Source organism: Dysidea avara, chromosome 6 (assembly GCF_963678975.1).
Source record: "Dysidea avara chromosome 6, odDysAvar1.4, whole genome shotgun sequence".
NCBI lineage: Eukaryota > Metazoa > Porifera > Demospongiae > Dictyoceratida > Dysideidae > Dysidea > Dysidea avara.
In genome coordinates, this window is record NC_089277.1 from 33,092,379 (window position 1) to 33,119,833 (window position 27,455).

Consider the following 27,455-nt stretch of genomic DNA (forward strand, 5'->3'; position numbering starts at 1 on the left):
TGTGACAACACCGAATCTGAAACAGCAAGCACTGATCGTATCATTTTAAGCTGAGAATTCCATCTAGTTGTATTTTCAGCTTGTAGCCTAGTTTCATCCTTAAGGACATCAGCTGCTACTGTTGACCTGCGCACAAATGATACCAAACTAGAGCACCTTTTGATGACTGTGTTGATCTGACCTGCCTTTGCCATACCATCTTTTACCACTAGCTGCAACACATGTGCAAAACAGGCATGATGTTCAAATAAGACTTGGCTCTCATCAAGGGAAACATTATCACACCTCTCAAACTCTGACTCGCCTTCAGCCTCACTATCATCACTGGCTGTATGATCTTCAACATCTTCATAACCTGGAAGAGTCAAAAACGCCTTCTTTACATTGGATGCACTGTCAGTAATTATGCATGTGCTTCACTTTTTCCCTCACACCAAAATCAGAAATGATTTCATCATACCACATCATAATGTTATCACCAGTATGTCTTCCACTGACTAGATTGCATGCAAGCATAACTGACTCAAGGTTCCAGTCATCTGAAATATAGTGCCCAGTAATGCCCAAATAAGATCACATTTGTTGATTTGACCAGAGATCAATTGTTAGGTTGATGGTATCAGTCTTCTTCAGCTTGTCTAGTACACTACTTTTTAACTTATCATATTTCTTCTTCAACAAAACTGTGGACAATTGTTTACGGCTTGGCACCTGGTACTGAGAATCTAAGATCCTTAACAGTGATTTGAATCGCTTGCTCTCTACTACAGATAGAGGAATGAGGTCATCTACAACGAAATCGACTACTGCATCAGTTACTAAAATCTGCTTTGGGTGTAGTGAGCTGTATTTTCTTTAGGGCTGCAGTAAATGTGTCAATGTTTGCTGTGAATTTGACTGTGATTCATCTTTATCCTGTTGTTCTTTCAAGAGAGTTGCGTGTACTCGTCTCTATTAAAAGATTTTAAAATGGGCAAGTACAATAAACAGCATTCTTACCATATGCTTCCACCAATTTGTAGTAGTCCTAACAGATCCAGTGATTTCCTTGGTGCAATACTTGCACTTAGCCTTAAAATTCTCTGCTGGCAAGACTTTAGGTACTTCATAGTGCTTGAGCACAGCTGGAACCTTCTTCTTAGCTGACATAGCTGCCATAGCTGCCTGCTTCTTAATAAAATTAACTCTGACAGTCCAACAGCAGTCCCACTATTTCCAAGATCATCAGAGAAATGATGGGGGAAGGCTGGATGGAAAACCTTTTAAACACTGTTTCAAAGCAAACTCAGCAAGTGGCAGGTAACTTCAAGCAAAAGCTGACCATGTTAAAAATCCCATATCCAGGAACATAATTATTATCTTTGAGCCAATATACAACTTATTCACTTGCATGGTTTGTATACATGTAAATGTACTTCATTGTACTTCAAAGTACTTATAAGTACTTCTAAGTACATTAAGTACTTTAAGTACATTGCTTGGAACTTAAGTATAAATACAAGTACATTACATTTGTACAAAAAGTATTTAAGTATAAGTACAAGTACTCTAAAAGGTGTGCTTAAGTACACTTAAGTACAAGTACCAAAGTACTTCGCCCCATTCCTGGTCAAGATCTCATTAATTGAGACCAAACCATAATTATGTTAGTCTCATAGACATCTCAGATAACCAGAGGTGAGCACTAGTACCAATTCTACAAGATTTACCCCATTTCAGCTTTTCAAGTTCAATTTTCACTCTATCCAACTTGGGTGATAAGAATGTAGAGTCCTCTGGTAATGTAGTGACAGTTAGCAACAAAATATGAAGTAGTGATCATGTGAGAAGTACATAATAATACTGGTGGTAACTGTACTACTTACATCATTAGTAGCTAATATGTTAGCTCCACTACTTAGTAGAGTGTTGACCACCTCCAGGTATCCACGAGCACTGGCATAATGTAGTGCAGTCCATCCAGACTAGAAAAAATGATAACAATTACGTAGTACAATCACAACATGTCAAACATACTCTATATTAGTGTAACATCACAGTAATGTTGAACAATCTTTAAAGTTCGATATTATAGTACTCTATAATAGGGCTGGGACGAAGCTTCGAATGCTTCGTGGGTTCGAAGGTTAAGTAAACTTCGAATTATAAAAGTATCCTTCGAAGCTTCGTAATGCACTCATAGTCTACGAAAGAATTACAAATATACATCGTCTTCTTTATTGCAGCTGCTTTATCCTCTTGCGTGATCAATGTTCGTCTCTTCGCGATCCATCTTCATGTGCCACGCCCACTTTTAAAACCATCGCAGTTCAGCTTGTTACCATATTTGCAGCCTTAAAACACCTTATAAAGTGATATATAATGCACGGAAAGCGTACTTTTAGCCATTACTTGGTGTTTACCTATGCACGATTGCAGTGTAGCGGACACGCCCATTTGCAATCGATCGATCGCGTCATTCAGTACTGCTGCTATGCACTTTCCAATGATTATGATTATGATAATTGGAAGGCAGCAAAATGCTGATTACATCCAATAAAAAAAGAGATATAAAAATGGTTTGGAGATATTTACAGATAACTAGCTAGAGTGTGTGCATTTATTACAAAGTCTTTGTCATAGCATAAGGAGGGTAGATTGTTCCATTCTTTAATAGTTCTGTAAAAATAATTCATTTGGTATTTGTTGGTGTTGGCTGCTGGCAGTATGAGTCTGAGTGGGTGGTATTGTCTTGTGCTGGTGGATTGTGGCAGAAAGTAATTGGGTATTTGTAATGCTGGCTCCTGCTGGTGAGTAATTCTGTAAAATAAAGATAAGGCCACTCCAATTGGTAATTATGTTTCTGGTCCACCGCCCGCATCCTTTTTTGGAGAATGTGAAATTTCAAAAATACATGGGAAAAACGCCCGCATCAACTTTTTGAAAAACCTGGATTTCAGAAACAAATATTGGGCTGCAACAAGTATGCTAAATCTAACTATCTAAGTATTTTATCAGTGAAAACCTGCAAGAAATGATTCAACATCGAGCTGCTCGTTTCGTCTTAAATAAGCCTTGGAACAGACACCACCGTGACAGTATCACAGACATGTTAAATGAACTAAATTGGCCATCTTTACAAGAACGCAGAAAGCAAGCACGCCTCATCCTATTGTACAAGATAGTTAATCATTTATTATTGGTCCCAAATCGCTATCTGCCATCATTAAATCAAACTGCTACCAGAGCCCATCATGATCAGAAATTTAATCGTATACAATCTTCAGTAAACACGTATCTCTATTCATTCCTACCCAGAACTATTCCCCATTGGAACGATCTATGTATCCCAAATCTATCTACCATTGATCTTGAAACATTTAAACAATCAACTACTCCTACTTTATAACTGTAACTTAGCACTTATTGTAACTTAGCACTCACTGTAATTTAGTACTCATTGTAATTCTAGCACTTATTGTAACTTACCCACTTACTGTAATTTAGCACTAGTTGTAACCTAGCACCTATTGTAACTTACTGAGCACTTATTGTAACTTAGTACTAATCATTATTGTAACTTAAATTATAAGCACTTATGTTATTGTAACTTAAACTAGGCACTTATGTGTACGTACCTTGTACATTAGCGTAAAAACCCTGTTGGGTGTTTGCTAATCAATAAATAGCTAAATTTAAAAAAAAAATAAAAATGGGCGGAGTGTATAGTACAGACCGATATACTCTAATAGAACAGTCAGTAAATCACAAAAAATACTCTAATTGAGCAGTCACTTCATTGTTGCTTTGTTGCTGAATTCCGCCCGCCCGCACCTAAAACTGATTTTCAAAGGACCAGAAACATAATTACCAATTGGAGTGGCCTAATCTAGATGCTTCACGTCTCTGTTCCAGTGTGGTCCAATTAAGATTATCTAACATTGTTGTTACACTACTCTTAAAACTGTAATCTGACTGCACCCACCTCGCTGCTCTCCCCTGAACCATTTCAAGTTTGTAAATTAAGTTCTGTTGATGTGGATCCCAGACTTGAGTGGCATATTCAAGAATTGGTCGCACAAGTGTTGTGTAAGCGTCTGATTTAACCTTACTGTTACATTTACTTAGATTTCTTTTTATAAAATTCAGCATCCTGAAGTAGTGATCATGTGAGAAGTACATAATAATACTGGTGGTAACTGTACTACTTACATCAGTAGTAGCTAATATGTTAAGCGTCTGATTTAACCTTACTGTTACATTTACTTAGATTTCTTTTTATAAAATTCAGCATCATGAAGTAGTGATCATGTGAGAAGTACATAATAATACTGGTGGTAACTGTACTACTTACATCAGTAGTAGCTAATATGTTAGCTCCACTACTTAGTAGAGTGTTGACCACCTCCAGGTGTCCATGTTGACTGGCATTATGTAGTGCAGTCCATCCAGACTAGAAAAAATGATAACAATTAAGTAGTACAATCACAACATGTCAAACATACTCTATACTAGTGTAACATCACAGTAAGGTTGAACAATCTTTAAAGTTTGATATTATAGTACTCTATAATAGGGCTGGGACGAAGCTTCGAATGCTACGTGGGTTCGAAGGTTAAGTAAACTTCGAATTATAAAAGTATCCTTCGAAGCTTCGTAATACACTCATAGTCTACGAAAGAATTACAAATATACGTCGTCTTCTTTATTGCAGCTGCTTAATCCTCTTGCGTGATCAATGTTCGTCTCTTCGCGATCGATCTTCATGCGCCACGCCCACTTTTAAAACCATCGCAGTTCAGCTTGCTACCATATTTGCAGCCTTAAAACACCTTATAAAGTGATAGATAATGCACGGAAAGCGTACTTTTAGCCATTACTCTGTGTTTACCTATGCAAGATTGCAGTGTAGCGGACACGCCCATTTGCAATCGATCGATCGCGTCATTCAGTACTGCTGCTATGCACTTTCCAATGATTATGATTATGATAATTGGAAGGCAGCAAAATGCTGATTACATCCAATAAAAGAAAAGAGATATAAAAATGGTTTGGGGATATTTACAGATAACTAGCTAGAGTGTGTGCATTTATTACAAAGTCTTTGTCATAGCATAAGGAGGGTAGATTGTTCCATTCTTTAATAGTTCTGTAAAAATAATTCATTTGGTATTTGTTGGTGTTGGCTGCTGGCAGTATGAGTCTGAGTGGGTGGTATTGTCTTGTGCTGGTGGATTGTGGCAGAAAGTAATTGGGTATTTGTAATGCTGGCTCCTGCTGGTGAGTAATTCTGTGAAATAAAGATAATCTAGATGCTTCACGTCTCTGTTCCAGTGTGGTCCAATTAAGATTATCTAACATTGTTGTTACACTACTCTTAAAACTGTAATCTGACTGCACCCACCTCGCTGCTCTCCCCTGAACCATTTCAAGTTTGTAAATTAAGTTCTGTTGATGTGGATCCCAGACTTGAGTGGCATATTCAAGAATTGGTCGCACAAGTGTTGTGTAAGCGTCTGATTTAACCTTACCGTTACATTTACTTAGATTTCTTTTTATAAAATTCAGCATCCTGGTGGCTTTGTTTGTAATGTTATTAATGTGAGGTGCCCATGAGAGTGAATTGTCTAGAAGTATCCCTAAATAATTATATGTGCTGCTGGATTTGATGGTCTGGTTGTTTAAAGTATAGTTATTTTATGAGAGGTAGATGACATCTCATAAATCTCAGTAAGACACATTTGTTGATATTAAACTCCATCTGCCACCTCTGTGCCAATCTAGAAATTTCATCAATATCTTTCTGCAACAGAACCACGTCATCTTCATTACTAATCGTTTATATATAGTAAGAACATAAGAGGCCCTAATACAGTACCTTGCGGGACACCAGAAATAACTGAAACAAAATCAGATTCGTTACCATTCACCAGTACTCTTTGTGTTTGTTTTGTCAGCTATTCAGAAATCCAGCAATGTATCCTGTCGTTAATTCCATAATATTGCAATTTCTTAAGCAGGCGTTGGTGGGGTACAGTGTCGAAAGTCTTAGCAAAATCTAAGAAAAGTACATCAACTTGTTCGTGGCTATCTATAGCTAATTCTTCAATAATGGTAAGCAGCTGGGTGGTGCATGAGTGTCCTGATCTGAATCCATGTTGGAAAGAGTTAAGTATGTTATTCTTCTCTAGGTGTGACATTTTAGAATTGAAAATTATGTGTTCCATCACCTTACAGCATACAGATGTCAGTGAGATGGGTCTATAATTTACTGGCATGGATCAATCCCCTTTCTTATAAACAGGTACGATATTAGCTTGGAGCCAGTTACTAGGAAGGATCACTTCGTTAAATGATTGGGTGATAGTATGTTAAGAGATCTGCACTTATTAGACTTTGTAATTTTAATACATGAGTGGTTATGATCATTAGTGGAAATTACTTGGAGGCATAAATCAAGAATTTCTAAGTTATGATTAGCTATATTATTACTGTTGCTATCTAGTCAATTGGAAGACTGGGAAGCACCATTCTTTGTTACTATTCTTCCCCTCTTGATTATAAGGTTCTTTTCGCCATTGTCCTTGTGTCGTTTTAGTTCTTCTCTAAGTGCCTTATTGGTTTCCCGCTCCTTAATTGTTAAATCTGGTGTTACATAGATGTTATTCCATCTTTCAGTTGCTCGGAGTTTAGAAGCCTGTTTCATAACTAAGCGCTTGTGGTGCTCATCACTTAGTGTTACTAAAAGTAATCTTACTTTACTACCACCTGGCTTTCCAAGCCGCAGCACATTAGTTACACTTGACTTTGGTACATTGAACTCTGTTTCAAATAGCGAATGAACCTTTTCGTGATCCTTAGTGGAAGACTCTTCACCCATATTATGAACAATAACATTACATTTTCTATGTTCTCGATCTATATATTCATCAATGATTTGTGCAGGAGCGTCTTTCATTACTGAAGGTCTGGAATCACCAGATGTTGTATTCATCTCCATTGGTGCGTCAGCTTGTGCAGGTCTTGAAGGCCCTCTTAATAGTTCAAGACTCTCAATAATTGGCTTTACTAAGTTTTCCATCATGTTCTTAAGTGGTTCTGTTATTCCATTAATTATGGTATTAGCAACCTCACATTCCTTAGTAATATCTTGAGGGCCAGGTGATTTACTTTTGGAATTTGAGAGCTTAATGAGCATTGTAGATTCACATACTGAACAAAACCAATGAAGAGATTACAAACTTATTAAATAGGTAAAACTTAAGAAGGATGTGCATAAATGCAAGAAAACCTGTAACTTGAAAGCCAGCACCGAAGCTTCAAATATTCGAACATTTTATTAGCGAATATTCGAAGGTAAATTTCAATATTCGTCCCAGCCCTACTCTATAATATTAACAGTTCAGAACTCACAAACTCTAGCTATAATTGTTATTTAGCTGTAACACTTTATACATAGTACTAAACATTATACTAGCTGCATGTCTGACCCTAGAAAAACATTCATTTTGTCGAGAGTAACATTATTCCTAATACTGTAGTGCATTGTTACTACTCATCAGGAATCACTTCACTGTCCAAAACAGGTTAGCAGGAGTTATATACATAATGTCACAGAAATTTTCCCAATTATGCTCCATTATGCTAGGTGATTAATTTATGCTTTTCATCACATATTATGCCCAAAATGATGCCGACATAATCAATACAAGCCTACTTTATTCTTATTCCAATTAATTGGTTAGCTATATATGAACAAGAAAACTAATGACACATGTAAACACAAGAAAAGTACATACAGTACTGTATGTACAATACTGTATGTTTTATAACTTGTCTTGGAGAAGTGTAAACATTGGAAATTTAAAACTGAAATTGGTCCAAACATTATCTAATCAGTACCTCCTTACATATTAAGCACTAAGTATCATTAAGTGTTACCTTAATTTACTTTTTTTCCATTGTAAAATAATTTTTGGAAGCAAAATTTGTCTGAAAATCTCTTGCACCAAAATTTTTACACAAGATCAAACAACTCTAATAGAGCAGTTGGTATTATACAAAAATATATACTTTTGCACAAAAATAAAGCAAATTGCAGTAGTTTATTTCACATGTTTAATAATGTACTGCACATAAAATGTTTTATCTACAGTATTTTGGTGCTATCAGACACGTATACATGAATAGACAGGTACTTATCAATTGATGTATGTGTGGGACATTGAAAGGACTATTTGAAGCACTAGAAATTGAAAAATGAAATTGCGGGGTCAAAGCATATAAATTACTAATAATGAGTACCTCTTTACAAGGACCACCTTTATATTAAGACCACTTCTAAGAATCATGACCACATATAAAACAATCTCAATGATTAGTCTGGATAGATAATTTAAAAAATACTTCATGGGGCTGATGTTCTTTAATTTCATGAATTGATGTGTAGTACATACATTGCAGAAACACCAATGAAAACAGCACATGGTCACAATTTACAAGACCATAAAGTGTGTTTTGGGACCATCATACTGACTCATGAGGATATCTAGTTAATTACATTAATGTACATAGCCTCACATGGCTATCTTGTTGGTTAAAGGGTCTGGTGGATTAGCTTCGTGCTAGTCATTTCTTTGCTATGATAAGATAGCTAGCTAGCTATAGTACATACGATTTGAGATGAATCCTGGGTTGTTGATTAAGAAGCCATACAAGATCATAGGCTTTAAACATGATGTTCGTGATGTATTTATTTGTAAGCTCATGTTACAGGTGCACACTTAATTGTTGAGAATATGTCATCCAGTGCAGCATCAGCGAGTGCGAATTAAACCCCCTTGGAAAGAGGTTAAACAGCCAAACGAAGCATCTACTTATGAAACTATGGGAGTACCTTAAACAAGGAGCAAAGAAGTGTAATTTTTCTGCCAACATCAAGGAGAGAATCTCAGAGGTCACCAATAATACCTTCTTTGCTGGGTTTTGGCATACATTATGCCACAAAGGGATTTCAAAGATATCCATTGTAAGAGTTAGAATGGAGTACCACAAGAAAGGCGGCTTATCTATGCCAAGTAAAGGTACAAAAAGCACTTTGCACAAGCCTGCTCAATTGAATCGACAGGTACAAATGTTCACAAGTCTGTGTTGATGCAGACAGTTTCAACCGAGATGCCATCAGATGGAAGATCCATTCATTTTAGGAAGGAAAGAAAATCTATCACTCTGAAAGATTTTGGTAAGTTAAATTTTGAACCCTGGAACTTTGTCACATACTCCGTCTTAAGCCAAACTTAAGAACGATGGTGTTTTCTCTGGGGGTAGAACATAGCTTAAAAGAGTGTTGAGTGATATGGGATTTAAGTACAAGACAATTAATGACAAGAGGTTATCATTGCAACAGTTTGTGCTTTATGTCACTACACATATACACAGGGTATACTATGAGCAGCCCTGCATAGTCCATCAGCGTCATAAATATTTAACATGAATGAAGTGCAACAGAACTGAAGGAAGACCAGTTGTGTACTTGGATGAGACTTGGGTAATGAAGAACGTCTAGAGCAATTCCTCATCCAAATCAACAGTGATAGCGATGACTCTTCTACTACCAGCAGCAGTGGGTCCAAGTCTTCTGACCTTACTTCATATGATGTAAGATTGTTTGATATTTGCAGCAATGGTGTTGCAACTTGATGATGCCTCAGGTAACTGGGATAAAACTCTGTGAAGTACATGAAAATACAGATGAAGTGTAAGTGTGTGCACTTTGATAAAAAAAATATTATTGCTTTACTATGCTAGCAGAAGTTGAACATACCATCCCTTGTATATTTGATCAGTGCAGGAGTGTTTGGAAGTCACTATTGGTACTATCAGCCCAAATTCATACAAACAGTGTTATTTCGTTTGTTGGAAACTTTTAGAGTTTTGTGGGAATGTGACTTCAAAAACAAAATGCTGGCTGGAAAAGTTGTGTACATCTGTGACGAAGTGATGAGAAAAGGATTAAAACGACAATTCACTACATGGGAGTAGAAGATGATGGGCAGCTTTGTTGTAAATGTGAAGTAAAATACATGTTGTTCGGCTCACTTGCAGGTACACCAATGCTGCATAACAGATTTTGAGCTGTTATAATTTGGAGTTTTCTTCTTGAAAGGCTGAAGAAGTTTTTTCCCTGAACATAAGTAGGCCATTTATCTCCTAAATACAATGCAACAGTGGCCCCAGCTCTTCTACTCATGCAACTCTGTTTTACACACACAAAAACTGGTTTATTTTCTTGCAAAGTGTATTACAGCCTCTTACATAACAGATAGTGAAATCATGTGTGTTGAGTGTGGGAGTGTGACATCTGGCTTCACCACAAACATGTGTCAACATGAACACCAAAGGGCTGCACTTTAGAGGCTTCCCGTAATTTTACAGTGTCATAACTGGAGTTTCTTACAATCAAATGAAGCACCTTTAATACATTCTTAGCTGATTGAGAGGTGCTACCTAACAAGCAATACAGGAAACACATGCAATGTAACAATCGTGAGTTATTAATCAGTTTTGAGGATTCAGCTCAACACGTACATGTGTACATACTATAATTTTGTTAATAACATCACTTCATTATACAGAATTTGGCCATAAAAAGATCTAAACAGTGTACATCAAGTAAAGATCTCATTAACTGAGACCAAATCATAATTATGTTAGTCTCATAGACATCTTAATTAACCAGAGGTGAACACTAGTACCTATTCTACAAGATTTACCCGATTTCAGCTTTTCAATTTCAGTTTTTCAACTTTCGTTTTGGGTGATAAGAATGTAGGGTCTTGTGGTAATTAAGTGACAGCTGTTGACCAAACATCAAGCAGTGATTATAGTGATTACTGTACTACCTACAGGAGTAGCAGCTGATAATGTGACTGGATCTGCAAGAATCCCATATGTTCGCACAAGCATAATTTTATAGTAGAATGCAAAAAAAAATGTAGTATTTATGAAATCATAAAATAATATTTCCGTAAATTTTAAGCACTTTTTCACACTGAAGGAAAGTGATAAATGCTTAAACCTTGATAGCATAAAGCAAGAGAAGTTCCAAAATCTTTGTTTTGTGTCAGTCTGCCTTGTGTTGGATGAATGGTTCACAATCATTTCTTCTCACGTTTTTGCTTTGCCCTGGTCATGGGAAAGGCAGCAATGGATTCACCTGTTCATGGAGAACCCAATGATGAAAGTTACATTTTGGTAGAGACTGTAATTGTAAGTTATAATTGTTTACTTAAGCACCTGTAGTTTATTTTCCATATTGGCATTGTATAAATCGATTTCTGTTGTTGCCACTTTGTAGCACTGTAACTTTGAAGGTTCTTGCCTTCTAGAGCTGAAACTTTGGTTGACCATCCCTTTGGCTATCTAGATAAAGAAAATGTAATAAAACGGAATTCGAAAAATGCACTAACATGGGGTTCTTGCAGATCTGGTCACGTATGTTAGCTCCACTACTTAGTAGAGTGTTGACTACCTCCAACTGACTGCCTCACTGCATAACCACATTCACAAAACTACAGACCATATGAAGCAGCTCACACCCACCACCACTTTAAGTCACAACAAAAAACTCATGGGTGGGATGCACCTTTTGTGGTGGTAACAGTGAATATCTAACTTTTGTGTACTTTGCTATTCTCAATTACGTTAATTGTCATCTACTTCTTCATGCCAGGAAACCATACAAAGGCAGTAATTTCCGTATCAACACTTTACTTGAAGGAGTGTATATAGACACAAAGTACCATAGTAGCTGATATACTGTAATAATAGCATTAGACCATGCCCCCTGAAATGATCAGAACACTTCATGACACCACTTGTTGAGGTTACACCCCTCAATGATCTAGTTCCATAGAAAAGATACCACCAAACATAGTAAACAACTTCACACACCCTTTATTATCTGTGGTACCATGCCCCAAACTTAATCTACTGTACAACTGAGTAATGACATCAAGATGCTCTAATATAGCAGTCATGGCAACAGTGTATTTTATAGCTATGCTCTAACAAAAAGGTCATAAGTGGTGGATTTGAGGGGGCCAAGGAGAGCTTTGCTCCTCTGGTCCTTCTCTTTCCCTCCTTGTACTTACAAGACTATATTGGCACTAGAAACAGGAATCATGTATTCACACCATATTCAGAAGTACAGAAAGCCAACAAGCAAATAGAAGAAAACAGTTATATAAAGCAACTTAATAGTTATAAACTGTACACTGTGAAGAAAATAAGATAAATAAATTTGATGTTTTTTTGTGCTAAAGATTGAGATACTCTAATAATAGAGCAGTCACCAATTTAATAGAACAAACACAATTCTATTGCTATTAACTGACAATTTTTGTAACAGTAGCTACTACCTTATTTTGTTTAGTACACTCTACCACCAAACAGCTTGATATAATCAATTTTGTATGCCTTGTAAAGCATGCATTTTGTTAGCTAAATAGCTATCAAAAATGCTCCTGAATTCAAGCATAGGAGGGCTAATTTTAAAAGTTTTCTCAGAAGATATCCAACTGGAGTCTTAGAAAGTGTATTCCTTTCATTCATCCAGCTAGCTATACCAGACAAAGTTATGCAAATGAATATACCATAGAGTTGGATTGTTAAGCACATGTGTCTATTAAGCACATATTATTTGTTAAGCTCATACATATTTCTTGTGAATAACCATGACTGATAAGCGCACATGGCCCAATGCAAGGCTTACATGAGACAAAGCTATGCACAGGAAGAATGCTGGAAAAGTAATCTCTCCTTGAGTGCTTATGTCTCTGGCTTTGTATACAGCAAATCAGTCCTCTGAATTGTGATAATTCTTGTCATCATGAAGGATTTCACCTAGAAATGGAGTCAAATATTCTTATACACTAGCACAGTTACCATGAACTACAGTGTACTCTATTACATCGTAGTGATTCAGTGTTAAAAACACCATAATTATTGATTAGGTGTACATGCCTTAGGCCCCTATTTGGTGATTATTAGTTTCTCATCCACCGCCCGCATCCTTCTTAAGCTACCGCATGGTAAGCCATTATTTACTCTGCGCATGCTCAGAAGAACACGTGATACCAAACTGTTACAATTTTTGTTGATGAACGCTACAATGCGCTATATATCACCAGGAGAACTGTTGTTTTCCTTAGCAAATTGCTGCAGTGCCAGTTGCAATCGTGCTCTATCGACTTCATCAAAGCAGGCTTTCAGTTGACTGTCGAAAAACAGTTGGCGATCACAAAAATTAGAATCAACTGGTGAAGGAAATGTTTGTAGTAAGAAAGAAAGACAATTTGGACAAGGTCTGTACATCAGTGTGTTAATAATTATTATAAAATAATGGCATAATGGTAATACCCTCCCGCCCGCATCATAATAATTAGAAAGGCTGGATGAGAAACTAATAATCACCGAATAGGGGCCTTACAAGATAGTATTATTTTTATAAAAGTTCACTACGAAATTATAAGCGCATGAGCTTAACAACCCGACTCTATGGTAACTTGTGCACTAGAGTTCCATTATTCTCATAATGGAATAAACACTGTTCTATCTTTTGCCCCTCTCATCCCTTTAGCAGTATCTCCTAGATCCGTCTATGAAAAAAGTTTATAAACTAGTATAACAAAAAAATTCTTAAATTAAAAATGAAGTAGGGTTTCAGTGATAAACAGTATTGAAACAAGAGATGTCGGTAGCTATGAGTGAAAACCTCTACATGGTGTTGTAGCAATGTGGGGCTACAATACCAAGTAGGGATTTTCCCTCATAGTTATCATTCTCTTGTTACACTACTACTTTAATAACTGGAACCCTACTTCATTATTAAATCAATAATTATATTAAATTTTGTTGTACTAAATTGTTAACTATATTTGTTAGATCATAGCTATAAAATACACTGTTGTTGTGACTGCTGTATTAGAGTATCTCAATCTCACTACTCAGTTATGCAGTGGATTAAGCTGGAGGTGTGGTACCAGAGATAATAGAGGGCTCGTAAAGTTGTTTCTAGTTTCTGATTTCATCTTTTTTGTATGTAGTCTACAATGTATCACACTGATAGTAATACTACATACACACTGTACAGATATCATGTGATCTGTACTAACAGGTTTAATACCAAATACAACAATCTCAACATAATGTGATACATACACTGGTAAAAGCATTAAGTATAGTACTAGCATCATATAGACACACTTTTTGTAGATTTGTACATTTTAAGATCATACTCTATTAGAATAGTCATGAAGTTAGTTGTTGTAACTTTGAAGTACTCTAATAGAACAATCAAAATGAGATGAATATGAAACACCTTAATAGAACAAGCTCTCATACTTGGCAATATGGACACTAACAGAGAAAACAAGTAAAGATACAGTTGTTTTGTGAAGAATCATAAAACACTGAAACATTCTTAACAGCACATAATAGTGCCATACCTAATTAACCTCAACACATTTACCCACTCAAATTATATAGTGTGACAAATCACATTTAATTGTGGGTTTGGGTTTACAATATTTGGTAATAATATGCATACTAGTTGTGTTCCTGTAAGTGGTACTGCTAACACACTGTACAATACAAAATTTTATTAATTTGTTAATGAGATATTTACATACATAAAAAATCTTTTAAAAATCTTACCTTATTAGTAAGACCACATTTGTGACTGGATTTTGGAAAAACGATTCAAATCGCACATTAGAAATTCGAGATAAATAGTTTTAAAGAATTCAAGTCAGCATAACTTGCCAAGGATAGCAAGCACACTTATGAAATTTTCATAAAAGGTACATCAATCTATTACCTTTCAGAACACTTCCAGTACTTGTAGCTGCTTGCAGAGTTTCCTGCCAAATAAGATAGAAAATCTGAGCAGTTGGACAACTGAAGTAGTATGACGAGTGCTCACAAAGGAGTGGAGGGAGGAGATGGCAGGGAGGGCTAGAGATAGACTTCAAAATGGAGGCAGAACATGATTAGAGTCAAGACATGAGATTACAGGGCTGCGCTGGCTCCTTAATGGCTGATATGTAGCAAAATCAACAGAAAAAACGTCTGGCCAACATTATCAGGCCATTTACCAGTATACCACTGATTCTTGCCAAGCCAGACCCTTCACAAGGCCAGATACTGCCATTCGAGATCTCTATACCACCCAGAAAAGTCGTCTGTTAAAACCAGTCTCATGCAAATAGTTTGAGTAGTACTGAGGGTCAAAACTAGCAGTACAATAGTGTGGCTATTTACTGGTGGTGTTAGTTTGATTTTACCTGATGTGAGATTTGGATCGGTTTTGTAAAATCTAGTCACATTTTAATAATATAGGAGACAAACATGTGCTCAATAATTAGGTCTTCAACATAACTTGACTCATATTTGTAGCACTACTACCAATTAGCACCATTACAGCAATAAACTCATCAGAGGTGGATGTGCCTTTTAACAAATATCTGCCTTCTGTGTTTCCCCATTCCTTTTATCTTCAATTAGTCATCTTATCCTTCATACCAGCTACAAAGGCATTGTTTTTCCATATCAATGCTTTCCTTAAATGAGAGAGAGCATTTATTTAGATTATACAAAATTATATTTGACACGCTTAACGGACTGTAGTATCCTTGTGATAGCATTGGGTAGCAATTATGCAGGGCTTGTAAAGTGACTGTAATGGGCCACACCCAAATCATCTACTAAAAAAAATGTTTAGATGATGCTGCCTACCAAAGTATCCTAGCCTCCGAGAAAAGATTTTGGCTAGTTGCAAATCTCTGACTGATTTATGTACAACCTTACCATACCTACACCCTTACTATACCACAATTTTATAGTTTTATGAACAAGTGTCATGATAGGAGAGAAAATACATACAAAGTCAGCCATGTGACGGTTAATAAATACAGGAAACCAATGTTATTATTAACACCCTGTACACTGTACTTCACTTATAATCAGGTTTTGTAAATCTGTAACTCCTTGGTGGCTCATTTCTTCTTAGTGGGAATAAACACTACTTATTTTCACAGGTTTTTCACAAAAAGGAGACCAAACTACTTTATTGTAAGTTCATTCACTTATTTATAACCAATCATGAAGTAGATTTTTGCCATAAACAAAGAAATGTTCACTACATGTATACACACATAGAAGTATGGATGTCTTCATCAGTACAAGTACACAAAATAATTTGGAATTTTCAACTAGAGTAGGGACCATAGCACATCGATAAAAAGTACTGAAACAAGTTGGAGTAGTCTACGACATTAAATCATAGCAAAACAAAAAGGAGTGTTTTTCCCAAATGTGCTCAAGATACCATAATGGAAATGCATAACACTTCTTATTGTTTTACTGTGATTTAATATCGTGCACTACTCCAGCTTGTTTCAGTACTTTTTACCGATGTGATATGGTCCCTACTCCTATGATCAACCTGTCACATAGCATTTCAAATCAAGAAAAGCACCTCTGCAATCCATGCATACCGAAAGAAAGAAATAGCGCCCTGCACCCCAGTTATATCAATTATCACCTGAAAAGTGAAGTATCCATTATGCTTCATTGTCAGCTACGTATTTTCAACCCGTTACACAGCAGTACAAATCAAGAACTGTTTGAAAAGCACCTCCGTAATTAAAATAGCCGCTATGGAAAATACAGACGATTTCTATTACAAAGGGAATCCATTACGTGCTAGCTACCACCAAATTAACACTCAATGCTGTCAGCAAAGATGAATGGGACACAAAGGAGGGCACCGGTAAGTCCATGAAGAATACATTGTACATACTGCGGTATGCCAAAAGGCACCTCTCATGCCGAAGCAATGTCAAACTGTGAAAAAATCAAGCCTGTATCCTTAGCCATTGTCAAGTTACGCTTTTCTGAAGGAATCAGTCAGCTACTTGGTCTGTCAATTACTCCTGTTAAATAATTATTATTTTAAATTCTTAGCAACTTGTTGAAAGCATTTCTGGTCGATCTGAAGGCTTGTTTGGCTTAGTTTTGGCTACCTTATCGGCGTCAAGGAAAATTGAGGCTGGTTTTTGGGTAATGTTGTAGGCCATGCCTACTCCTTTGTGGTCCTATTATACAATACGTTATATGATAGGCTTGTAAATCATTATTATTGTGAATTTACTGACCTCTCTTATTATTAACCCTTGCCACAATGTTATGTGATTGGATTTTGGAAAACAATCCAAATCGCACATTAGAAGTTTCGAGATAAATGGTCCGGTTTTAAAGAATTCAAGTCAGTATAACTTGCCAAGGATAGCAAGCATGCCTATGAAATTTAAACAAAGATACATCAGTCTATTACCTTTCAGACCACTTCCAGTACTTGGAATAAACATGTCTCCCATGATTCATTGAAAGGGCTTCTCAAACTTTAAATTTGTTGCATCATAACATGTACACATGTAATTCTTCAGCCAAGAGGAATGCATTCAGAGCACTTGTCCTACCAGTTTTAGATTATGCAAGTACCGTGTGGAATCCTCACACTCAGAAAAACATTTCTGAAAATCCAAAATTGTGGGGCTCGTTGGGTGTGTGGCAGCAGGTACAACTGTCATAGTCACACATGGTCAAAGTCATCTAGTGAATGTTGTCATGAGCTTCACTGGCCATCTCTTTCTACTCGTTGGAAGTATCTTACAATAGTTACCATTTATGATGTTTATCACTGCCACATTTCCTTACCTTTTTCAAGCTCCTTTTCATTTACCAATTCTTGTACAAGATCTTACTCCCTTTCGTTACAGTGTAAGCGGTCATCAATAAACTCTTATCGGTTATCTTTTTTGGTAATGGTATTTTTTATGGAATTCTGTCCCACATGATATTCTCTCTCTTCCTCATTGGTCTCACTTTAGACGAGAGTTGTATAAATTTTTATAACACTTTTTTTTCTCTTGCTACAGTATTTAGTTATTTGTTCTGCATTGTACTAATGTCCTTGTAATGTTTGTTGTTCTCTGTTTTTGTATCTTGTGTTTTTGTAGGTGTTCCTCCTATAGGCATTTGCCTTTTGTAATTACCTCACCCTTATGGTTAAACAAATAAAATAAATAAATAAATACTTGCAGCTGCTTGTAGAGTTTCTCACCAAATAAGCTAGAAAATCTGAGCAGTTGGACAATCAAATTAAGTAGTATCACGATTGCTCACAAAGGAGTGGAGGGTGGGGGTGGTAGAGTGGGTAAGGGATAGACTTCAAAATGGAGGAAGACCTTGATTGGAGTCCAGACTCCACACATGAGAATACAGGGCTGTACTGGCTCCTTACTAGCTGATATATAGCAAAATCAACAGAAAAAATGTCTGGCCAACATTTTTAGTCCATCCACCAGCTAACCACTGATTCTTGTCAATCTAGACCCTTAACAAAGCCAGACACCACCATTCAAGATCTCTACACCACCCAGAAAACACATCTTTTAAAACCAGCCTCGAGTTGTTTGAGTAGTACTGAGTGTCAAAACTAGCAGTATGATAGTGTGGCTATCCACTGGTGGTGTTAGTTTGATTTTGCCTGATGTGTGATTTGGATCGATTTTGTAAAATCTGGTCACATATAAGACTTTGTACAAATTCATATAACTTTAATATGGTCATTTTTCATTACACAAACAAGACAAGTGTTAACAAGCTTGACAGCTGACAATTTCACATTAGACTTATTGCAAACACACAGACAGTCACTCTGTATGGCAGCTAATACTTGTTTGGTTGAGGGTGAGCACTAGTTGTATAGGGCAATGTACAAAGAGTTTGCCAGCCTACAATGAACTGTATTATAAGCTTCATAAGTTGTTTGTGTAATATTGTTATTGTACGTGAATGGATTGACGTTACCATCTTTTGACTAGTGTGAGGTTCTCTCAGCTTCACCTCAATAAACATCTCAAGGATATTGCTAATTCATAAACACACATTCATGACATTCCCTATTTCATCCAATGTTCTTTGTGATGGCTTATGAAGCCTACAATGTCATTTGCAGTGAATGCTGTTATACTTTCAGTACAATACCATTATAGAGAGTTATAGAAATGTTACAGAGACTTTTCAATGTCAATACAGCCAACATTTTTCACATGTTCACTGAAGCATACATAAAATGTTTTATCCATGTTGGTACTAACAGTCAAGTACATTAATAGTATTACAAATATGTACGTGTTGAGCTGAATCCTCAAAAACATTTAGTAACTCATGGATGCAATTGCACATGATCTTGAAATTTGGCTCATTTGTAGTGCTACGTGACCCGCTAAAAATATTTCAAAATCTTTTTGTTCAAATGTCTGACATAATATTTACAGCCAATCAAAATTTTCTCCATGCATACATTTCCTATTGGGAAGCCATAAAATGCTTACAGCCCTTTTCCGAACTTGTAATGGAGCCAATTTGCATGTGTCTGTTGTTGACACCTTGGCTGTCACCATTAATCATATAGTTGACTGAAATGTTTACTGTCTTGAGAAAAAAATCCACTTTTAATTTTTAGCTATATTTCAGAATCCAGCTCAACTTGTACATACTATAGGTACTCATCAATGTAATGTAATGTGTACACAATTGTATTACCAACAACCAGCCTGTGGTCACTAACAAGGTGTACACCTGGTTTAAATAGTACATGTAAATAGTAACATTGTACTTCGGAAATTTGAAAAAAAAAGTTATGTAGTTTGTGACAATTAGCTAATTCTTTCTTCAAAATTCCAAACCTTAATTGAGAAATCATTATTTCAAATACACACAACACCAGTATACAGTGACAACTGTCAACAATGTCACTGTTGTTACTGTATTACACTATTGGTACAACATTACTTGTACAATATCAACTCATCAACACACTACCAGAATCTCATGTTGAATGGTACATTGTAGTTAATTTGTGAATACTACACTAAATATAAAATACTAACCATTTAAATGATAGCCAATTAATATGTGCTAAAGATGACCATATATGGTAACACTTATGGGAATACTTTGTATACCAGTCAACACACTACACATTGTATCAACTCACCCAGCCCTTCCCATTCACATCCACACCATTCTGTAGGTGTTGTTGTACATCACTGAGTCTGCCATAATAAGCAGCATCACATAATCCCACAATGGTATACTATAGTGTACATATAATGTAACAAATAACATGTCATGTACTATACAGCTACACTACTGGACACAATACACAACATGGTGGGATGAGTTAGAGGTGTAATTTTTATCCCTATAACAAGTGGATGACTACCCCACACATAATGGGAGATGATAAAATAACATAACATATTGAATACACATGACTAAGGTATCCAAATAGAAAAGTATTAACACACAACACATCCAGACTGTGGGGGAAACTTTTGTGTATTTTGTAGTTTTGCTTACAACCATGAATGTTTTTACTGTGAACCTTCATAACATGTATCAACCACAAAAAGTTTTCCACCTCAAATGATTACATTGTACGGTATCAATTGTAGTATGAGTGACATTTCCAGAGGTCACTATTTGACCTTTGTCCTTACCTGAAAACATTGTCTTATATTTAAAGCATCACTGTATGTGTACAGAGAATACAGCAGGAAGGAGTATATCAAGAGACTAATACAGTATGTAGAGGCAGAGGAAGGTAGAAAATTTGGGAGGGGGAGTAGGGACTCAAAATTTTTAAACTGTTACTTGTATGAAAGCTGGAGGCTTGTTCATGGTTGCAGGGATTACAACATTGTGCAAAGCACACTCAGTATGCAAAGTATAGTCCAGGGTCTGGGGACATGCCCCCCAGAATATTTTTTGAAAAATAGGTACTACGAGATTGAGACTGGTGGCAACTTTACAAAGTATTGTCAATTAAAATCTTTCAGGTACAACATATGTACAATGAATCCTTCTACTATAGAGCTGCTGGTTTTGAAACCATGCCAATATTTAATCACGTGATACACTCATAATGCTACACAAGGTAATTATTAGAGGAGCTCTGCCCCCTCTCATCTGAAAGTTGTGGAGGGTTCCAGCCTCTCTACTCCCCACCTTCCACCGCCACTAGTATATATGAGGTGAAACCAAGCGTCAAGACACTCACTGAGTGTTGTACTTTTCTTACACACAAGCCTTAATGTGTTGTAAAACACTTTCATGGGCAAATATTTAAAGGATACAAAATGAACACTCCAAATAAAGATGATCAGAAAGCACTTTAAACCGGTTAAAGGACCGCCAGACTTGCGTTATGTATCAGTGTGGGATCAGAGTGAAGTAGCCTAGAAGTATTAGACACATGTGCACCAGTCTAGTAGTGTGGATACTACTTAGTGACAGTTCAAGTGATATGAAGTAGGTACTGGTTGTTCAGTTAACAATTATTTTCTTTCTTGTTTGTTTGTAGGTGAAAAGCTTTAGTGGCCAGTGCAGTCATCATGTGATAGAACACTATAGTTAAGTGCCTTGTGCTTTAATTCAAGATTCTTCTTAGTTGGATATTAAGACACATGCAGCATTCACATAAAGTAAGTTATATTAGTAAGCAGTGTAGGCAAAGTACGTAGTGATGTAAAAATGTCCATACATGTGTGTGTGTGTGTTGCATGATTGTCCACTCTGGCATATGGCAAAAGTCTAGCTACATCACTAGGTAGTGAGGATGTATAGAGAAGGTAAAATTAGGCCAAAATTCACTGTCCTGTTTTTAAACCAGGCGCGCGCCTACAGCCGGCTGTGGGCGCGCGCTAGAGCTGCGCGATTATATCGATTATGCAATTAATCGATTGCACACACAATCACAATATGTAATAATTGTATTTTTTTTAAATAATCGATTAATTTTGTGTGATTACATAATATGCATGAACAAGAGTATACAATAATAAACGACTTTTTCAAGATGGCGGATGAAGAAGACGCTCAAAAAGCCGTTCAAGAAGAAACTCTGACAGATTATTTAAAGAGGCGGAACTTGGTGCCACCTACACACTACACCAGCAAGATTTAGAAGTATTTTGGATTTAAAGTTGATGATAAAGATAAAAAGTATGTGTTCTGTGGGCTACGTGCGGAGCGAAACTGAAGTATTGTCGTAATACTACGAATATGGGAACACATTTAAAAGGAGTCCATCCACTATTCTATGCTAAGTCCGAGCTACAAAAGAAATCCACAGACGAAGCGTCTAGTTTGAAGAGTCGTACAGCTGATGGTAACGAAGGAACGCCAGAAGACGAGAGCCAACGGACACTAGAAGACAGCTTTCCAGCTACCACAACAATGCCCGCAAGCTCCAGGAGGGCAAAGGACATCACTAATGCCATTGGATATTATGTGGCCAAGGATATGATGCCAATTAGCACTACTGGTGGTGTTGGGTTTAAAAGGTTAATACGTGTACTTGAGCCAAGGTATGTAATACCACATAGAAAAACCTTTACTGATAAAACTATACCTGCAATGTATAACAGTTTAAGGAATGATTGTGTTAGGCCACTTGTTTCCTCGGCCACCAGCTTTGCTTTGACAACTGACTGCTGGACTAGTCGTGCCACTCAGTCATTTATTGGCGTCACGATCCACTTCATTACTGACAATTTTCAGATGAAATCTTTTGCACTGGCCAACGAAGAGCTCCCAGTCAGCCACAATGCTGAAAACTTAGCAGCTGCACTTGAAAAGGTGCTAGAAGAATGGGGACTGCTACATAATAATGTGGTCTGTGTCACAACAGATAATGCTGCAAATATTGACAATGCTGTGTGTGACGTACTTAGCTGGCCACATTTGGGATGCTTTGGTCATACGTTAAACCTCGCTGTTAAAGCCGGCCTTAAGATTGGACAGGTGAAAGATGCTGTAGCAAGGTACTCTCGTTTGGTAACTTATTTCCATAAGTCTTCACGAGCTACTTATTTGCTAGAAGTAAAGCAGCAAGCCCTTGGTTTGCCATCCCATAGTCTTCTTCAAGATGTTGAAACCAGATGGAACTCAACCCTTGATATGATTGAACGAGTGTTAGAACAGCAAAGTGCCATCAGTGCAACACTCATAAACCAAAAAAGACTTGATTTGATGCCTCAAGATTCCGAGTTCAAGATTCTTGAAGGAGTTGCTACAATTATTAAGCCTTTCCGTCGTATCACCAGTCAAGTTTCTGGAGAAGAGTACGTGACCGTTTCTGCTGTTAAGCCATTGCTACATTATCTGATTAACACTTTAAAAAAAGATCAATCTTCAAGTGATACTAGCACTAAAACAACTACCTTAGGAAATACCCGAGCAGGCGCAAGTAATTGTGTGGCAGATGTTACCAAAAGTGCACGAAAAGCCATCTTAGACAACCTTTCCACTAGATACCAAGGTTCTTTAGTCAACATGTTACTGTGTAGTGCTTCTTTTATGGATCCAAGATTTAAATCCTTACCTTTTGTTTCAGTTGACTACAAAAAAGAGATTCACACAAATGTAAATCAACAGGCTATCAATTTGATGAGAAGTTCTAAGAGAAACTTGGAAAGTAGTAACAAGGAAGTTAGTGGCTCAGGTACTGGCCCACCACGCAAAAAAAGCAAGCATCCCAATGAGACATGGAGCGTGATCTTGGGGCCAATGTTTAAGAAGGAAAGTGAGGATACTTGTGGTACATCTACTGATGATCAAGTAGATAAAGAATTTCAAAAGTATTTAGCTGAAGACCTGATCTTGATTGAAGACAACCCATTGAAATGGTGGAGGGATAACCAGTTACGTTACCCAGTGCTTTCTAAGATTGCCCAACAACTGCTGTGCATTCCAGCAACCAGTGTGCCATGTGAGAGGCTATTCTCCACATCAGGAAACAATATAACACCAAAGAGAGCTTCACTGGACCCTAACAATGCAAGCATGTTGTGTTTCTTGGCACAAAACTTACCTGACAAACAGTTTGGAGTTAAAACTCAACTATAGTGCTATGTAAACAGTTTCACAAATTACAATGATTTTTAAAAACTTTTTGTTGTAAACACAGTTTTCATCTTGTTATCTCTTCAGCTTGTGTACTTGTGTGAAATAAAACATGAAAAGTAACAAAAGTTCATGATAACGCAAATTTTAAATGGCATGGCAATTAATCGCATTATCATGATTGTACATTGACAATCACTGGCAATTGCAATTGTACCCACAATCGCACAGCTCTAGCGCGCGCCTGGTTTACTGAAAATTAATTGTTTTCGTAAAAGTGTGTGTGTACCCATCTACATATCTACCTATCTATGTTTGTCCATACGCACCCACGTGAGCAAAATCGTTTAATAACGGTAAAAGCAGCTTTTACGTTAGAAGTAAAAGTGAAATTAAGTCTGTAGTAAACTTCTCCACAGGTGAACTTTGCTCTGAGGTAGTTTCTTTTCAGCGGACTGAAATACGGGTGTGGTGACTTTCCTCAGACTACCTTCCCCTTGAGGTTTTCAAGCATTTAGCAACTGAAAAACAACAGTGCAGGCCTCGTACACTACCAGGAGTAGCCTATCGCTTCGAGTTGAAAGGGAGCGTATCCCTTACGTACGCAAACAAAAATGAAGAGCAGCTTTGAGGCTTTGTCGAGAGAATTTGTGGGAAAAACACGTTAGTCACACTATAAAACAGTTTAGAAGATAGTTCTGTGCGTAATATGTTGGTAAAAGCGGTTTGTTTAACAAACGCTTCCTTAGCAGTGCATAGCAACATAATTGAGCAAATTACGAATATTTAATGAATTACGAAATATGAGAATTAGCTAATAATATTATTGCACAACCCAAAACTACCCTGTTTTAAAGTAGTAATATGTTAATTCATAGTAGCATATACTGTCTATAGTTAATTCCAGATGAGTTAGCTAGCTGCATGGTGCCTGGTTTTTAGAAGTAACACAACATCAACTTGTTTTGGTTGAGCCAGAAACTCCACGATTCCATAGAATGATGCAATTTAATTATTTTAGTTCAGATTCTTATCAGATTCATGGTGCTGGTTTTTTCTTGAATATTTAACTTTATCATTAACCCGAGGTGGATTGCATGCCCTCCTTGAAGTTAATAGACATTTAATTTAACTTCACATAGCGTAAGTGACCTATTATCGAACGGTACCTATTATCGAACGGTACCTATTATCGAACGGTACCTATTATCGAACATAAAAATTACGTAACGTATTCAGAAGTTTGCAATTTTATTCCGCATACTCGTAAGGTGTTTATATGGAGAATTCCAATAGTGTAGCCTATTCTTAATGAGCTTTCCATCCTTTAGAGTTTATGTGTGGACATCACAGCAGTCTTGATACTCATCACCACTGACGAAGAAATGAAGAAAAAGAACACAGGAATCGCCGTGAAAGAAGTACAACTCGAGCGTGACTTTGGCGGCGGAATTGGGCTGACTGTTTGTCATTTACCTGAGTAAAAGATGTATCCACGAAGACTGTACAGAAGGGGTTGTTGTAAACAAGGATAATAAGACTGTATTATTGGTCGTAATGTGCTGATTTTTCACTGTACGTATTTTACACTAAATGATTCGCTGTTGTAACTCACAAGTGCATGCTTGTATCAAAACTATACTTCAGTTACAGTATCATGGTACTTCAGATAACACGTTGATATAATAATTAAGAGTGTGTAGGGTGCACTGAAGTCACCACAATAGAAAAGGTACAAAACGTTCGATAATTGATTAACGCAAATTAATGGGCGTTCGATAATAGGTATTGGTATTCGATAATTCATGTTTAACGGAATGCAGAAATCCACTTATAACACGGACACTAATCGGATACTATTACTCAAACTTACGCGAGGTATTCTACAAGAAAGGCACTACCTCCTGGTGAAAAGTCAAGGTTGATACTACTTTCCTGGAGATATTTATGAAGTGAAGTATAAACTTTGTTCGATAATCGGTCACTTACGCTATATAGCCAATAGCAACATATGTGACATACACAAGTTCAAATGCAACTGCAGTTAAGGTCTTGACTGGGCAAAAATTCACCTTGATTTTGTGTGTCTTAAAATGTTTCAGTGTTTGACTGCTTTATTTCTTATTTTCCAATGTGTACTGGCACTTGTACCATAACAAGTGTGGGCTTGCAAAAATAGGGCATAAAATTTGCCTACATTTCAAACTTCCATTACTCAAAACTTTTTTATTGTATCATGCTATGGTCATGCACTCTTCTGCCGGCCCTTATTAAACGTTTAAATGGCTATTTGATACAAGTTACAGAATCCAAATATTCTATATACTAAGATATGACCGGTTGTGTGGCAGGATGTAGTTTGTGCCCACCCTATAGTATTTTCACAGGTCCGGTCACATACCATGCAGCTAATTTCTTGGTGTGTGTTCCCAACAGCTATGAAGAAACATCATTACAATCATAGCAACTTGTTATCTGCTGGAACTTTGAAAGATCTTGTTGGAGATCCTTACTTCTTGTGAGTGGCATTATAATTCCTGTAAACTCACATAATTATAGTTTTTGATTGTGGGTTTTGAATTTATCCGGCCCACAAGTAATGCATGTAGAATGATTTTGTTGCCTTGCATGACCACTGATCTACCTAAGTACAGTCAAAAGCTAGTGACAACTCCTTACATATGACATACGTGGTAACGTATGATCAATAGAATGATTCTGGAGTGAATTAATATACTTGTTGAGTTACACATATTTTTGCACGCAGGCTACCCCTTGCACAAATACTGTACAAACATTTACTATTAGAGTTACGTAAAAGTCTAACCTTTCTTTTCGTCATGTTGTATGAAGCATAAGCAGCGGAAGGAGAGTTGCTTTTAGATACGCGCCACCCCCCCGCGATGAATTTCACGTGATTTACTGCCGGAAAGAGCAGGCGGATGGATGTGATGATGGAAGTTCCTCGGGAGGTTCTATGATATCACTTGTGCGCCAGGTTAGTTACGCAAGATATATGTTCACTCGATTTAAATTACAGTAGGACCGGTAAATTTGTGTATAATTTTTGCATAGCTAGCTGTTTTCAACTTTTTGTAGTTTGAACTTATTAAATGAATGGCCGGCGGATCTAGAAATTTCAAAGTTGGTTCAGGCTTAGGCGACAAGGGTAGATCTCAGCCTGCCAGCCTAGGAGACAGAAATCCTTTAAACTTGGTCTTTTAATACATCCACAGTATCTGCACATTATTATAGGCAGACACAACAAATTGCAACAGCCGCCATGCCCATAGGCGGCGGAAAGGGGGGGCTGGGGGGCTTAGCCTCCCCTCAGAATGATATCACACCGAAATTATCTTTCTTGGAGTGGGGCTGAAAACCGTGATAAAGATCGAGATATTCTAATAGAGCAGTCACTCTAATAAAGTAGTCAGTGTGTA

General features: G+C 36.9%; 1 protein-coding gene across 1 annotated transcript; it reads right to left on the reverse strand.

The window, feature by feature from the left end:
* Window positions 1–1,641: 1,641 nt before the first annotated feature.
* Window positions 1,642–27,049, reverse strand: LOC136259417 (uncharacterized). The gene is made up of 5 exons (XM_066052905.1): window positions 26,843–27,049; window positions 20,105–20,203; window positions 4,334–4,432; window positions 1,844–1,964; window positions 1,642–1,775 (listed from the first exon to the last, which is right to left on the reverse strand). Exons 1-5 carry the CDS (start codon window positions 26,855–26,857, stop codon window positions 1,642–1,644), a joined length of 468 nt encoding a protein of 155 aa, XP_065908977.1. The 5' UTR covers window positions 26,858–27,049.
* Window positions 27,050–27,455: the final 406 nt, after the last annotated feature.

Bases quoted from the DNA above. Each gene is read 5' to 3' on its own strand.
- LOC136259417 (XM_066052905.1), bottom strand. The intron at 4,433-20,104 runs GTGAGTTGATAC...CATTTTTTCTAG, and splicing joins ATGTGAATGGGAAGGGCTGG to TCTGGATGGACTGCACTACA. The intron at 1,776-1,843 runs GTATTATTATGT...CTACATTACCAG, and splicing joins AAGTAGTACAGTTACCACCA to AGGACTCTACATTCTTATCA.